The 14,845-nt window shown below is 49.6% G+C and overlaps 2 protein-coding genes across 2 annotated transcripts; both read left to right on the top strand.

The window, feature by feature from the left end:
- The first annotated feature begins 343 nt into the window (after nt 1-343).
- Nucleotides 344-5,020, top strand: slc39a9 (solute carrier family 39 member 9). Its single transcript, XM_067243024.1, has 7 exons — nt 344-1,058; nt 1,616-1,724; nt 2,007-2,210; nt 2,352-2,420; nt 4,174-4,259; nt 4,477-4,611; nt 4,786-5,020. Exons 1-7 carry the CDS (start codon nt 963-965, stop codon nt 5,017-5,019), a joined length of 933 nt encoding a protein of 310 aa, XP_067099125.1. The 5' UTR covers nt 344-962; the 3' UTR covers nt 5,020.
- Nucleotides 5,021-8,845: 3,825 nt separating this feature from the next.
- On the top strand, nt 8,846-14,786 carry plekhd1 (pleckstrin homology domain containing, family D (with coiled-coil domains) member 1). The gene is made up of 13 exons (XM_067243023.1): nt 8,846-8,997; nt 9,794-9,887; nt 10,267-10,356; nt 10,558-10,634; nt 10,768-10,859; nt 11,102-11,154; nt 11,268-11,362; nt 11,734-11,827; nt 12,049-12,263; nt 13,211-13,343; nt 13,698-13,842; nt 13,987-14,130; nt 14,451-14,786. Exons 1-13 carry the CDS (start codon nt 8,846-8,848, stop codon nt 14,600-14,602), a joined length of 1,536 nt encoding a protein of 511 aa, XP_067099124.1. The 3' UTR covers nt 14,603-14,786.
- Nucleotides 14,787-14,845: the final 59 nt, after the last annotated feature.

Below are 14,845 nucleotides of genomic sequence, written 5' to 3'. Positions count from 1 at the left end.
GGGCATGGCTTTATAATTATACAATTTATGATAAGTTTGACATGGTGTTGAAAAGAGATTTGGCCATATCCTAGTATGACAATTACGCATCCTGCCATAAAAACCATGGACGTTAACGTGGCATGTACAGTAAAGAGATAGTGTAACGGTATGAAACTCTTGTGTACTCCGGGAAGACAGCTGGTTCGCTTATAAACGATACTATTGGTCCGAATGTACCAGCGCTGCCAACCCGTACTACCGTGGGTTTCAAACCAAGTGTACTTTAAGTGTGTATACTTGGCTAACCGGAAGAGCTTTTTTGTTCCCACGTCAAAATAAATTATGGCTTGATGGCAGTGTGCAAACCTTACACGAAGAAAACAACCAAGTGGAAGCTTTAGCATGTTGATGTGTGGTAGGATAGGTATTTGCGACGCGGCACTGTACGAACGACTTCTTATTTGAATGTCAACGTTAATGTGTAAAGTAGAGAAAAAACTTCAGGTTAAGTAGCTTCTTGCTAGCAGTGTATTTAGCTAACAAACTAGCATAGCTAGCGACGTACGTTAGATATTAGCTTTATCCCTACTGTATGTAGCTGACAAATACAGTCGTAGCTCGATGCACATTGAAAGTAGAGGTGTGCGGATTCATACAATTGCTAACTAGACGTACAGCTAAATCACCCAGTATTTGTTTAACTAGAAACCGTTATATTGGAAGCACTGCAGGCTGCAGGAAACATGGCTACAGTTAAAGCTTCGTATTATCAGTCAACTATTGTTGTTTGCTAGCTAGTACTTGTGCTGGTCAGAGTACATATTCCATTGGCGTTGTGTATTGACACAGTCTACCTAGCTAGTTTCTGAGCTAGCTACACGTTAGCACACATAACTCATTCCAGTGGAACAGGGCAAACTAACATTAGCTAATAGCTAGCTAGGTAGGTGCTTTATCTAGCAGTCAGTCGTGGTGCAATCATGGACGATTTCAGCTCAATCAGCTTGCTATCCCTCTCCATGTTGGTGGGATGTTATGTCGCTGGAACTATCCCCTTGGCTGTCAACTTTTCTGAGGTAAGTGAAGTAACAAACACTGCGTTGTGAATGTTTTGGCCTAGTTGAAAATGCAAGCAATGAGATAATCAGGTAGCTAGTTTAATATCTCGAAACCAATGTGATGTCAACAGTAGCATAACTTGCTTGCCAACACCAATGCAGTCATAGTATTCACAAAGACTTAATGAATTGTTAACAGTCGGATTTACGAGTACCTGTATGCAAATGCTGTGATCTCTAATGTGAGGTCAAAGTTAATTTTGCCTTGTCGGTAAACTTTGACCTCAGTCTCACAGAAACCCAGTGTGTGTTCACACGTGATAGGTTCATGGTATATTCCGGACATATAAACATAACCCAAATCCAAAACGTGTCTGCTCCTCCACCTTTAACTCATGTTGGACCAGAAGTCCAGAAAACCTTGCACTCACCCAGTTACCCTAGGATAGTCCTGATCCACTTCACTCAGAATATCCTGACAGCTCCAGCACGCTTCCTTCCATCTGACTCCTGAAGAGGACCCCCACTACAGTGAGCAGAGCTAACCCTAACCCTGTCCTCCCCTTGCGGTGCAGGAGAAGCTGAAGCTGGTGACGGTGCTGGGAGCAGGTCTGCTGTGTGGCACGGCCCTGGCTGTCATCATCCCAGAGGGCGTCCATGCACTCTACGAGGAAGTCCTGGAAGGTCAGGCTCCACCCTGTCACTGGTTGTGTCACTGCACAAGCCCTTTTCACTCTCAAATGTGTTCTGGTCGTACTTGTTTAGACACACGCGCACCTAGGGAGGTAACAACAGCTCTGAGTCAGACTAAGGACACTATAGACTCATTTACTTTGTCTCCTCCGTACTCACTTTATTTACATTTAGTCATTTAGCAGTCATTTAACATTTAGCACTTTTATTCCTTATGACCACTTTGGATAAACGTGTCTGCTAACTGAAGAAAATGCCAATGTGGTTTCCCAGGTGTGCACCAAGCTCACAACCACCCCGAGGGGGTGGAGGTGTCGGAGGCGAAGGGGGAGGCGGACACGCCGGTGGGGGCCGGTGGGGAGCACGTCCACAGCCACGAGCACCTCCATGCCTGCATCGGGGTGTCTCTGGTGCTGGGCTTTGTCTTCATGCTCCTGGTGGACCAGATCGGCAGCTCCCACGTCCACAGCAGCGAAGGTCCGTTTTGAGACTGGCCAGCCTCAACTGGTTTGGTCCTATTTTCTGCCGTACTTTCCCTAAGCGTCGTCCATTCACTTTGGATAAAAAAAAAAATGGCAATCAGTCACCTGACCTCAGTGTTGTTGGTGTCTTCTCCAGATCCGGAGTCTGGAAGAAATGCCAACTCTAAAATCACCACCACACTGGGGCTCGTGGTTCATGCAGCAGGTGGGTGGAATGCTCAGGAGATTCCTGCAGAGATGTAAGGATATGGCTTGCTTCTTCTTGGGATGGGTATAGCTCAGTGCTAGAGCATAAGGATGGGTATAGCTCAGTACTGGAGCATAAGGATGGGTATAGCTCAGTGGTAGAGCATAAGGATGGGTATAGCTCAGTGCTAGAGCATAAGGATGGGTATAGCTCAGTACTGGAGCATAAGGATGGGTATAGCTCAGTACTGGAGCATAAGGATGGGTATAGCTCAGTGCTAGAGCATAAGGATGGGTATAGCTCAGTACTGGAGCATAAGGATGGGTATAGCTCAGTGGTAGAGCATAAGGATGGGTATAGCTCAGTGCTAGAGCATAAGGATGGGTATAGCTCAGTACTGGAGCATAAGGATGGGTATAGCTCAGTACTGGAGCATAAGGATGGGTATAGCTCAGTGCTAGAGCATAAGGATGGGTATAGCTCAGTACTGGAGCATAAGGATGGGTATAGCTCAGTGGTAGAGCATAAGGATGGGTATAGCTCAGTGCTAGAGCATAAGGATGGGTATAGCTCAGTACTGGAGCATAAGGATGGGTATAGCTCAGTACTGGAGCATAAGGATGGGTATAGCTCAGTACTGGAGCATAAGGATGGGTATAGCTCAGTACTGGAGCATAAGGATGGGTATAGCACAGGAGTAGAGCATTTGACTGGCGATCAAGACGTTGCAGGTTCAACCCCTGTACATTACTTGGGATAAAAACATATAATATTATTGCTGCTGTACCTTCTTCTTCATCCTTAATGAAGTTGACGTGGTATTAATGGTGTGTTTCTGCAGTCTCTGCCAGTAGGAGTTCAAGTCTTTTATTGTCAGATTCACAGAACAACACAGGGTCAGACTGGGCACTGAAGTTCTTAGGACAAGACAACGCAAAGCAACCTGGCATAACATATAAGTACACAGAACATAGATTACATCTATGATAAGCTGAAATATAGTAAACCTCCTAATATACAAATAATATACAGTATACTAAACCTCTAAATACACATAATGCACATAATAACATATACTAACCTTATAAACCTGTACTAACCTAAGACAAGTGAAGTACAATAGTGCAGTATGGCTGATGGTACAACCAGTAGCTGAAAAAACCTATACTAACTTTATAAACCTATGGTAACCTAAGACAAGTGAAGTACAATCGTGCAGTATTGATGATAGTACAACCAGTAGCTGAAAGTGACAGTGTGTAAAGTGACTAGTGAGAAGTGTATCAGTGTCCATATCAATGTCCATTCAGAAGCCTGATGGCCCTTGGAAAGAAACTGTTGTCCAGTCTGCATGTGAGACCAAATGCTTCGGTATCGCCTGCCAGAAGGCAACGGGGTAAACGGTGTAAAGGAAGTCAGCACGTTAGCCTGGTGTTAATTCTGTGTCAGCCAGTAGGAAGTTAGCACGTTAGCGTGGTGTTAATGCTGTGTCCTCCAGTAGGAAGTTAGCACGTTAGCGTGGTGTTAATGCTGTGTCCTCCAGTAGGAAGTTAGCACGTTAGCGTGGTGTTAATGCTGTGTCCTCCAGTAGGAAGTTAGCACGTTAGCGTGGTGTTAATGCTGTGTCCTCCAGTAGGAAGTTAGCACGTTAGCGTGGTGTTAATGCTGTGTCCTCCAGTAGGAAGTTAGCACGTTAGCGTGGTGTTAATGCTGTGTCCTCCAGTAGGAAGTTAGCACGTTAGCGTGGTGTTAATGCTGTGTCCTCCCACAGCTGACGGAGTGGCCCTCGGAGCGGCGGCCTCCACCTCCCAGACCAGCGTTCAGCTCATCGTCTTCGTGGCCATAATGCTTCACAAGGTACTGGGAGTCCAGTCCTCATGTCTGACCTCTACTGGGTGTAGCTCAGAGGTAGAGCGTTTGAATGCGGATCAAGAGGTCACAGGTTCAAATCTCCCCGTACAACGCGATGGATAAACACATTATATCTGAGTCACCCAGCTCGTGTAACAGCATGTTCGATGGTGAATATCTCCCGTCCGTCTGTCAGACTGTGTTTCTCCTTCTTCTCTGTCAGGCGCCGGCAGCGTTCGGACTGGTGTCCTTCCTGATGCACGCCGGGCTGGAGAGGAACCGCATCCGGAAACATCTCCTGGTCTTCGCCCTGGCCGCCCCGGTCCTCGCCATGCTCACCTTCCTGGGTCTGAGCCAGGTGAGTTCCCCCTGACCCCCTGACTCCACCTGACCCCCCCAGCTCTACCACCCACCCCTGAAGAACCTATGCACCCACCCCTGAAGTGGTTGTGTGTGCGAGGTTCTAACAGTATTTTGATGCCCAGACACGTGGTTTTAACCCCCCTGTTTCCCCCTGGTTTGCCCCCTGCAGAGCAGCAAGGAGGCGCTGTCCGACGTGAACGCCACCGGCGTGGCCATGCTGTTCTCGGCCGGGACCTTCCTCTACGTGGCCACCGTGCACGTCCTGCCCGAGGTGGGCGGCACCGGACACAGCCACGCCCCCAATGGGGGGAACGGAGGGAAGGGGCTGAGCAAGGTGGAGGTGGGGGCGCTGGTGCTGGGCTGCCTCATCCCCCTGGTGCTGTCTGTGGGCCACCAGCACTAGACCAGCAGCTCTGGGAGGAGGGGAGAGGGGGGCCACGTGAGGAGGGGGGGGCCAAGGAGGGGAGAGGGGGACCCACGTGAGGAGGGGGGGCCAAGGAGGGGAGAGGGGGGCCCACGGGAGGAGGGGGGGGGGCCAGGAAGGGAGAGGGGGGCCCACGGGAGGGGGGGGGGGGTCAGAGTGAGCAAGAAGGGGGATTAGGGGCCTGCCCAGACAGAGACCTCACATCCCGGATTCACGTCTTGTTACCTGTTATCTGTTGACGGAACGCAAGCCTCTGGGTTTGTTGCAAGGAGACCTACACATGGCCACTCCGGAGGACTCGACGCGTTGATGACATCACAGAGGAGAGGAGCGACGAACCCAGGACAAACAAAGTGCTTTGTGTTGATACTGTTGACAAGAGACTGTCTGATACCTGCTAGTGGTTCACTTTCAGCGAAAGGAGTTTTAGGCAGAGAAGGGTGTTGTGTTATGTGTGTGTGTGTGTCGGAGGAGTTTATTGGTGGAGGTCATTCTGCGTCACTGTAAATATGTTATGTTATCCCAAGCCTTCTCAATTCACACTAATGTTCTTTTTTTATTTTTTAAGATTATTTTTTGTCCTTAAAGAGAGGTTCCACCATGAATGGGTTTACAACCTCTAGAAGTAAATTATTTTATCATTGATCAGAGCCACTCGCTCCTCCCAACATGCAGGATGAACGAGCAAAGTGCTGAACAGACACATGCAGGCATAACAGCTCCTATCACACTGCAGTCATAACAGCTCCTATCACACTGCAGGCATAACAGCTCCTGTCACACATGCAGTCATAACAGCTCCTATCACACATGCAGGCATAACAGCTCCTATCACACATGCAGGCATAACAGCTCCTATCTCAAGGCTGAACAACCTCTGTATATTTATGCTTCACATTCAGCATTTAGGAGAGTTATGGCCTGATTACAGACAGTCGAGGCCTATAGATCATGTATCTCTGCTCTGTAGTTCCATATGGTCCTGTAGTACTCCAGATTGCTCGTCTGAGCAATGTTACCCAGACTTCTGGATCAACACAGTGGAAGCCCTGATTAACAACTAGCATCAACACATCACTGGACTGGAGGTTTAAAACCAGTATGGGATCTTCCTAACTTATAGCTTCTGTTACGTCTTGTTTATGTTTATATTTCAAGTTGTCTTTTCCTCCATTTACTGCAAAAGTGGTGGAGAGTGGAGGAGGCAGTTCGATGACTGGACTGAGACTCGTGTTGTTGATGTTGGATTTTCTTTTGGTAATGTTTCACAGTGACTTGCCCAGAAGGGGCAGTACACGAGTGGACATAACGTTAAGGGACCAGTGATCTTGAGTGACTACAGACAGTGTTTCTGGACCTTTGAAGGGGGTGGGGGAGTGGGGCATGCCCGGTTCTTAGACATTTTAAACATTCATTGGTTGATTTTGTTTTAGCAATAATCTCCGCGTTCGTTACTCGTCACCACCCAGGGGCGTGTAAGGCCCCTCTCAGGAGGGAAGCTGGTCTCCGGACCGGGAACAGAGCCCGACCGGAGCTCCGAGGGGACAAGGGAGGCTCCATGTCCACATATCAACACAGAACCAACCACAGACCCCAGGAAGACCCAGCTCATCTGGGGTGGCTGCTCGCCGGCTCTCCTGGCTGCTGGAATGCACGTTCAGAAGGTGGAAGGAGAGTTCCTGCAGAGGGACGTCAGCTGGTCTGTGGACCAGACGGAGGAGGTGGTTCATTGTGGATGGGACTATCTAGGTGCCAGCTTAGAGAGCCGGGACTCTTATGTATGTATGCTGTACAGAATAACATCTCCACAATTTGTCGTGGTCTTTGTGCGAGAACAACTGTGCTTGCTCACAATTATGATGTGCTGGGTTAGAATGCTAGGTTGCTCTTGTAGATCTGTGAGGGAGGAAGGGGGGGGGGGGCGTTTAGAAAAGTACAGGAGGCCTTGTTTTTAATCTAATGATGTACTTAAAGTTTTCTATTGATTAGAGATATGTTTCAAATGTAATGTCATCCTGGAAACATTGTGCGACTACTCCCTGAGACCATCCATAACCATGGAGGGCAGAAATATTCTGGCTTTTCAGAGTATTTCACTGAGCATGCTCTGGTCATCATCAACATCACTTAGATTATTTAAGCATATTCCCAGCAAATGAAGCTGCTCCTGGACAAGTCCTCCCGTGTGAGGCCAGGGTGAGGCCAGGGTGAGGCCAGGGTGAGGGCAGGGTGAGGGCAGGAGAGGAGGCAGGCATTTATTTTCTTACTTGGAGATCTTGTGAACAACAGTTTTTGTGCTAAAGGGAAGTCTCCAACACCCTCCCAGGGTCATGTGGTACTGTAGAACCTCCAGGATTGGTTGCCGTAGGGGGGGAGGGGGGTCATTTTTAATGGCTGTTTTCATTCCAGAAGGAGTATGCCTTATTTCCATCTTTCGATTGTGAAAAGTCGCGCAGTTGTAAAAACGATGTTTTATGATTATTTGAATAAAGTTTTTTTTTTTTTAACTGGTGCAATCTGAAAAAGTTGTTGTGGTGCTTGTATTCTCCATGAAAGTGGAAGTCTCCGTGTAAGACCCTAAACTCGGGTTAGAAACAATGTTTTGTGTGCTTTTGTACCTGAGAAGTCACTGATTTAATGACATAAAGATATAAGCAGAAACTAATTTTGCTGATAGTTGTCCAGTCCAGTACAGAGTGGTTGGAGTCTGATGGAGAACAGTGCTGGGATACAACTTCAAATTCCAACTTTATTTATATCCTTAAAAAGGAAATTAGTGTGCAGCAGGGGTCAGAAACACAGACACAGAACAGCATCGCCAAATGCCAACAACATTACACAACACAGGACACACAATGGACAATCTACACATCGATGTGTTATCAGTCTCTAATCCAATCATCTGTTCTGGCAGGCTATTGGAAAAGCCTATATATTTTAATCTCCAGTCCATTACAGAAAATCTGTCTCACACTCCATCAAGCTGCACATTTTCAGATGGACTTATAGGGAGGATGCAGAAATCTATATCTCACATACAAACTACTCTCACGATTGCAGAAATCACTACCGGTATCTCACACATAAACTGCTCTCGGTATTTCCTTAACTGGATATTTACAGGAGAGTGGTGTGCCTGGTGGTCTGACTCAGCTGTCCTCTAATTCAGTTTATAGAGAGATGACACACATACACACCTGCCAAAGGATAACTGGTCCCTGCAGCTAGAAGTGCAGTAATCTGAATAACAGCTTTTACTGGCATCAAAGTATGATCCAGCCCTGGATTTCACAACTCATTCCCAAAGCCTCTCTCTCTCCTCTCTCACTCACACACATTCAGTCTCTTTCACACATACACACACACACACACACATTCCCTCACTTAAACTCTCTCTGATAACACCCCACTCTTTCTCTTTTCTCACACACACATTCTCACACACTCGTGCTCTCTCCCTCACACATGCACCCCCCCCCACACACACACACTCTCTCTCTCTCCCACACACACACAGACTCTCTGTCTGCTGCCGTGCCCCGTCGCTCAGCCTGTCCAGCTCTCTGCTCCCTGAGTGTTTTCCTCCAGCTGATGCTATTAGCAGCAGCATCGGTCCAGCCAGCGGCGTTATTGGGATTTGTTTGATTGTTTGGGAGAGACTCAGTGACCGGGGCGGAGGTGTGCGTGTGTTATTGGGTATGTGCCTGGGTGAGGGGCTATTTTTGAGTCATTGATATTTTTGTTGTCGGTCGACATCGCCTAGCCCCCCACGCCCCCCCACCTCGCCCTCGTGGAAGCAGGCGCGATGTTCTCGTCGTCCAGATCCTCGCTGTTGTCGCCCTGGTCGTCCATGGAGCAGGCTGACGGGGATGTGCTGGACATCAGCACCAAGGTGCAGCTGCACGGCGTGCTCTGGAAGAGGCCCTTCGGACGGCCCTCCGCCAAGTGGTCCCGCAGGTAAGACCTGTTTCCTCATATGCACAAACTGGATGTATACATATGTAAATATGTATATCAATATATTTTTAACATTTCATTCATTCAGCAGACAATCTGAATAGATATTGTCTGTGCTATTATTTACTTGTGTGAGTAGTGTCCCTTGCTGTCAGAAGTGACTCAAGCGTTTGACAAGAGGTCACAGGTTCCAATTCCCCTGTGTGTTGCTTTGGATAAAAGTGTCTGCTAAATACATGAGGTTATTTGTGATGTCATGTTCTACAAAATATGGCACTGTTTGTACATTCAAACAAATATTGTGTCTAAGAACATTATTTGCATGCAGATACTGCATGCAATATCTTCTACATCTTCTCAGTTTGCATTCCATATCTGTTTGTCTAGCAAGTGAACCTACAAACTATGGAATTTTGGAAGGGAACTTTTCATGTAATGATGTTGAAATGCAGAACATTTTCTGAGTTGGGTTTATGAACTGCTGTAAACGTGAGGTTGTGACAGCAGAGGTTAATGTGTAAATATGGTCCAAAGATTCCAGTTGATTTCAGAGTCGACTCACCTCTCACAACTCCTGTCATGTGACCCTAGGCCCTTTGATACCTTAGCAAACATGTCCCTCTGGTTATCTGAAGCTCTGCATCCAAACATGAATCGTAGATTTGGCCGATCAGGTCCTGGGATCCAGGGATGCATTCAAACACAATTTCAACAGACTAAAACAATCCCCTTAATCCAAATAAGGCGTTATTTGGATCATTTGTTAAATCACTCAGCTGTCTGTCCTATTTTTCAGGTTCTTTATCGTCAAAGACAGCTTCCTTCTCTACTATGCAGAGGGGGAGAGAAGAAGCTTTGAGACCAACCGCTACTTCAACATCCATCCAAAGGTCAGTGGCTGCGTGGTGAGGAGTCGAACGACGAGAAAGTTGTTTTCTGCTGTCCAGTTTGGGATCAAGGTTGTGAAACAATGCATGAAAGATCAGGAGGGAGGGAGTCAGGTGGCTGAGCGGTGAGGGAATCGGATTAATAATCCGAAGGTTGCCAGTTCGATTCCCGGTCATGCCAACTGACGTTGTGTTCTTGGGCAAGGCACTTCACCCCACTTGCCTCGGGGGAATGTCCCTGTACTTACTGTAAGTCGCTCTGGATAAGAGCGTCTGCTAAATGACTAAAATGTAAAATGTAGATCAGAATATGTTGTAAAGTCCTGTGTGTGTGTGTGTGTGTGTGTGTGTGTGTGTGTGCTTGTGTGTGTGCGTGTAACAGGGGGTGATTCCTCTGGGCGGGTGTGTGGTGGAGGTGAGGGAGGACCTGGGAATGCCCTTCTCCATGGTCATCAATCATGAAGACTTCTCGGTGAGATCACAGCACCGACGTCTCTCTAACACCTGGGAGCTCTGCATCTCATTCGCAGCATTGGTTGTGCATGTTGCGTGTATGATGCGTGTGTTGGCGTGACGTCTGTATTACATACATGTGACGCATGTGTTATGTGTGATGTCTGTGTTATCCATGTGTGATGTCCATCGTTGGGTGAGCTTGTAAACTCTCCCACAGGGAAACATCGTCCTGGCAGCTGATTCTCAGTCAGAGCAGAGCCAGTGGGTGGAGATCCTGCAGCAGTCAGGGAGAGTGTGAGTCCCAGTTACTGTGCTCTGGGGTGGGTAGTTTGATGGAGGGGTGGGTGAGGGTGGATGGAGGTTTAATGGAGGGTGGTACTGAGTGAAGGGTATTGACACAGGTCTTGGTTCCCCTCTGCTGGACCAGCACCTGGAAGAACGCCCAGCTGGGAGAGGCCATGATAGAGAGTCTGGAGGCCCAGGGGCTGCAGCTGGCCAAGGAGAAGCAAGAGTACCTGGGTGAGCAGGGTCTGGGGGAGGAGGAGGGCGAGGATGGGCAAGGGGAGGAGGGGGTAAGGAGGGAGGGTGGAGGGGTAGGAAGGGCAGAGGGACCTAGGTCCTCGGAGAGTGTTGGGAAGAGAGCCCCTCGGGACATATCCAGATGGATCGAACAATCAGATTGAGGTGTTTCCTGTCCCTGGACCAATCAGAATGAGCTGTTTTCTGCCCCTGGACCAGAGTGAGGTGTTTTCTGTCCTCAGATAAGCTGATGGAGGAGACGGAGGAGCTGACTCTACAACGCGAGCAGAAAGAGGTCAGACCTTCTCTCCTTTCCTTCAGCGTCTGCTCGTGTGTGTGCTTCTGTGTGTGTCTGTGTACGCATGTGTGTGTGTTTTCATGTGTGTGTGTGTGTGTGTGTACGGTTAGGAGCTGGAGAGGCTGAACCAAGTTCTGGAGGAGGAGAAGCAGAAGTTTGAGGAGGTGGTGATGGAACTGAAGACAGAGCAGGAGCAGATCAAACTGTGAGAAATAAAGCATTTGATTTCTCCTTTGTTTGCATCAACGTCACACATGACAACACCTGGCTCACCGCAGAGCAGAGATGTGGGACTGGAGATGTTAGGGTTAGGGGTGAGAGGACTGGAGATGTTAGGGTTAGGGGTGAGAGGACTGGAGATGTTAGGGTTAGGGGTGAGAGGACTGGAGATGTTAGGGTTAGGGGTGAGAGGACTGGAGATGTTAGGGTTAGGGGTGAGAGGACTGGAGATGTTAGGGTTAGGGGTGAGAGGACTGGAGATGTTAGGGTTAGGGGTGAGAGGACTGGAGATGTTAGGGTTAGGGGTAAGAGGACTGGAGATGGTGAGGAACGCTGCGTCTGCTTGTGTCTGGACAGGGACCTGGACGGCACAGCTCAGTCTCTGAAGGGGGTGGAGTCAGAGAAGGAGGAGCTGAACAGTTTGACGACCCTGCTGCAGAAGTCCATCGAGGTACTGTAAACAGCCGCTCCTTTCTAAAGCCTACAACCCTTCATGCTGTTCATGCACACGTCACCACATCTACAGGGGTAACTATTAACAAAACAACACCTCAACTGTGCCCCCCATCCCTCCCTCAATTGGCCCCTCTCTATCCCCTGTCCCTGCCCTTCCGCCGACATCCTATCACGGTCGTCCCCCCGTGTCCCCCGTGTCCTGGCTGCTTCCTCCAGGAGCTGTCCCATGAGAAGAAGCGCACCCTGGAGCTGCTGGGGGTGGCGGAGGCCCCTCCTCCCCTGGGGGCAGAGGGGCCTCGGGCGGAGCAGCCGCCCGCCAGAGGAGAGCCCTCAGGGGGCCCGGGGGAGTCGGGGGACCTGGTCCTGGAGCTGCATCACATCGAGGAGCAGATGAGGGAGCTGCAGAGGGAGAAGGATCTGGCCCAGGAGAAGTGAGCTGGCCAAGGAGGGCTCTGGACCGAGCAGCATGCTCTCCACATTGTATTCATTTTACAGACGCTTTCATCCAAAGCCACGTCCAAGCAGTGTGTTTAGAACGTACAGCAGAAAATCAGGGATCAGAAGTGCATAGTTCGAACAGTATTTTGGTGGTGTTGAGGTCAAGGAACGGTCTATATACATACAGCAGGTATTTAGCTTACAGGTATTTAGCATACAGGTATTTAGCATACAGGTATTTAGCATACAGGTATTTAGCATACAGGTATTTAGCATACAGCGCAAACACCCAGGACAGGGGAGTGCATCGTCATCGTCCATCCTCGTCACCTTGGTCCCCAGTATCAGACGTGGACCACGGGAGGAGCAATGTCAGAGTGTGGGTGCTGGCAGCACCTGGCCAGGCACGTGTTCGCTCTCACCCCCAGCCTGGGGGCTCCGGGGGGGCTAATGGAGCTAGGAGAGGGAGCCAGTGGAAATGTGCATTGATTCATAACAACAGATGCATCTGTATCGACCAGGGGGGATAGTAAGTGGAGGGGGGCGGAGCATTAGAGATCGCCTCTATGGAAGCTCTCTTTGTGTTGTGCACTGAGTTGTGTAATCCATTAACAAGGTCGGCCGAGTCTCCCTTCGGATGACCTGGGAGAGAGTTTCAGCGGCGCCGTGCTTTAGAGTAGGTCCTCAGTCCGACTGAGAGACATCTACCTTCCAAAACAAATGAGACGGTTAAAGCGGAGAGCTATGAGCTCATCCTTCCCTGAACGTCCAGCCACTGTCCTCTAACTACCACTGGAATGACTTTGCGGGGGCCTGTGAGTGTGTGATTACGTGTGACATCACAGATTACTCACAGAGTCCTGTGCTGCCCTTGTGTGTGTTTCTCTCTCTCTCTGTTTCTCTCTCTCTCATCCCCCCTGCTCTCTGTGGCCCCCTGCAGGCTGAAGGAGAAAGAGCAGCGTGCCAAGGTTCTTCAGGAGGAGACTGAGTTCTACTCCAGCCAGGCCCGGGCTCTGCAGCAGTCCCTCACTCAGCTCACCGTGGACAAGCAGCAGACAGAGGCAGAGCTCAAGGTAACCCGGCATACACACAGAGTCAGATAGAGTTACACAGCCCCAGAGTGGGTATACAGAATGATAGAGAGCCCTGGATTGGACACTGTCTATAGAGTTACAGTTACAGTCATTATAACAGTCTCTCAAACCCTGTCTGCTTCTGCCATTCTGTACATCCTGATATCTACATCATCTGGCTCTGTTTCACCCCCCCCCCCCCCCTTCCCCCCTGTCCCCTGCCTCCCCGCCCCCCCTCCCTCGGCTCCTCCCCACCCTGCCCGCCCCTTCCCCTGGCTCCTCTCTCTTCCGGTCACGCCGCACTGGGCTCTGTATGCTGAGGGAGCCTGTTCTCTGTGTCCCCCCCCCCCGCAGGCAGAGATGCAGTCCCGCGTGGAGCTGGAGCGCAGGCTGAAGCTGGCGGAGGAGGCCCTGCAGGACCTGGAGAGAGGCCTGAACTCTCTGGAGCGCAGCACGGAGAGGGACGAGAGGATGAAGGGCGACGTCAACCACCTGAGAAGTGAGCCTGGTAACACCGCAGCGACAAGCGACTGTCACAGTTGCAGTACTCACAGTTACACAGTCGCGGCCTGTGCCGGTGTGTTTGTGTCTGCGTCTGTCTGTGTGTGTACGTGTTTGTGTGTGTCTACATGTGTTTATCCAGAGTTCTTTGAGGAGTGCATCTGCGCGGCGGAGATTGAGGCGAAGCTTCCTTCCATCATGAAGAACGCCGTGTACCTCCACAAGGCGGCGGCCCGCCGCATCAAGAGCTGCCGGATACAGAGGAGGGCCTCCAGGAAGCACTGGTGTAAGAGGACGCACAACGCTCCACACACACACACACACACACACACACACACACAAGAGAGGACTAGTCTCTCTTCTCTCTCTCTCTCTCTCTCTCTCTCTCTCTCTCTCTCATCCATCCATTGTTCTATCTATCTATCTAATCTATCTATTCCATTGGTTTCTGTGCAGTAGGTGAGTCAAACCAAACCCACCCAGCCCAAGTATTTGATAGTATTTACAAGTAGTCATTGACCCACGTCTGTATGGCATACACAATATATCAGTCTGGTCCTCCTATTGGTGGTTCTCATCTGACACTGCTCCTCCTATTGGTTGCAGTGAAACATTCCCAGTCCTTTGTGGTTGCCACGGGCGACGGTGCAAGCATGGAGGACCTAAGGGAGACCGCCCGGCGAATGACGGCTGACAGCTGCTTCAGGGACAAGGTGATCAAGATCATCGCTCGGCAGGATGCCCAGGCGGAGGACTGACAGCGGAGGGAGGCAGGGAGGGCCTGCGGAACAGCCATGTTGTCCTGGATGGTGTTCTTAATTTAGTTGAGTCATCCTGAGCTGTCCTCCCCACACTGTGATCGTATTGTAGCTGACCAAAGTCACATGAGATGAGAATGTAAGACTTGTTCAGATATATAGTGAACATTCGGTTAATATTGGTATATAGGCTAAACAAGTAAATGGCCCAACTCCTGTAATGTTCCTCAGAAGCATGATGGT

The sequence above is a fragment of the Osmerus mordax genome, chromosome 9, assembly GCF_038355195.1.
Source record: "Osmerus mordax isolate fOsmMor3 chromosome 9, fOsmMor3.pri, whole genome shotgun sequence".
In the NCBI taxonomy this organism is placed as follows: domain Eukaryota; kingdom Metazoa; phylum Chordata; class Actinopteri; order Osmeriformes; family Osmeridae; genus Osmerus; species Osmerus mordax.
The sequence above is the reverse complement of the archived record's forward strand: the minus strand, read 5'-3'. Positions and strand labels throughout refer to the sequence as shown.

Bases quoted from the DNA above. Each gene is read 5' to 3' on its own strand.
- slc39a9 (XM_067243024.1), top strand. From the start codon at position 963: ATGGACGATTTCAGCTCAATCAGCTTGCTATCCCTCTCCATGTTGGTG. The intron at 1,059-1,615 runs GTAAGTGAAGTA...CTTGCGGTGCAG, and splicing joins TGGCTGTCAACTTTTCTGAG to GAGAAGCTGAAGCTGGTGAC. The intron at 1,725-2,006 runs GTCAGGCTCCAC...GTGGTTTCCCAG, and splicing joins CTACGAGGAAGTCCTGGAAG to GTGTGCACCAAGCTCACAAC.
- plekhd1 (XM_067243023.1), top strand. From the start codon at position 8,846: ATGTTCTCGTCGTCCAGATCCTCGCTGTTGTCGCCCTGGTCGTCCATG. The intron at 13,843-13,986 runs GTGAGCCTGGTA...GTGTTTATCCAG, and splicing joins CGACGTCAACCACCTGAGAA to AGTTCTTTGAGGAGTGCATC. The intron at 14,131-14,450 runs GTAAGAGGACGC...TATTGGTTGCAG, and splicing joins GGCCTCCAGGAAGCACTGGT to TGAAACATTCCCAGTCCTTT.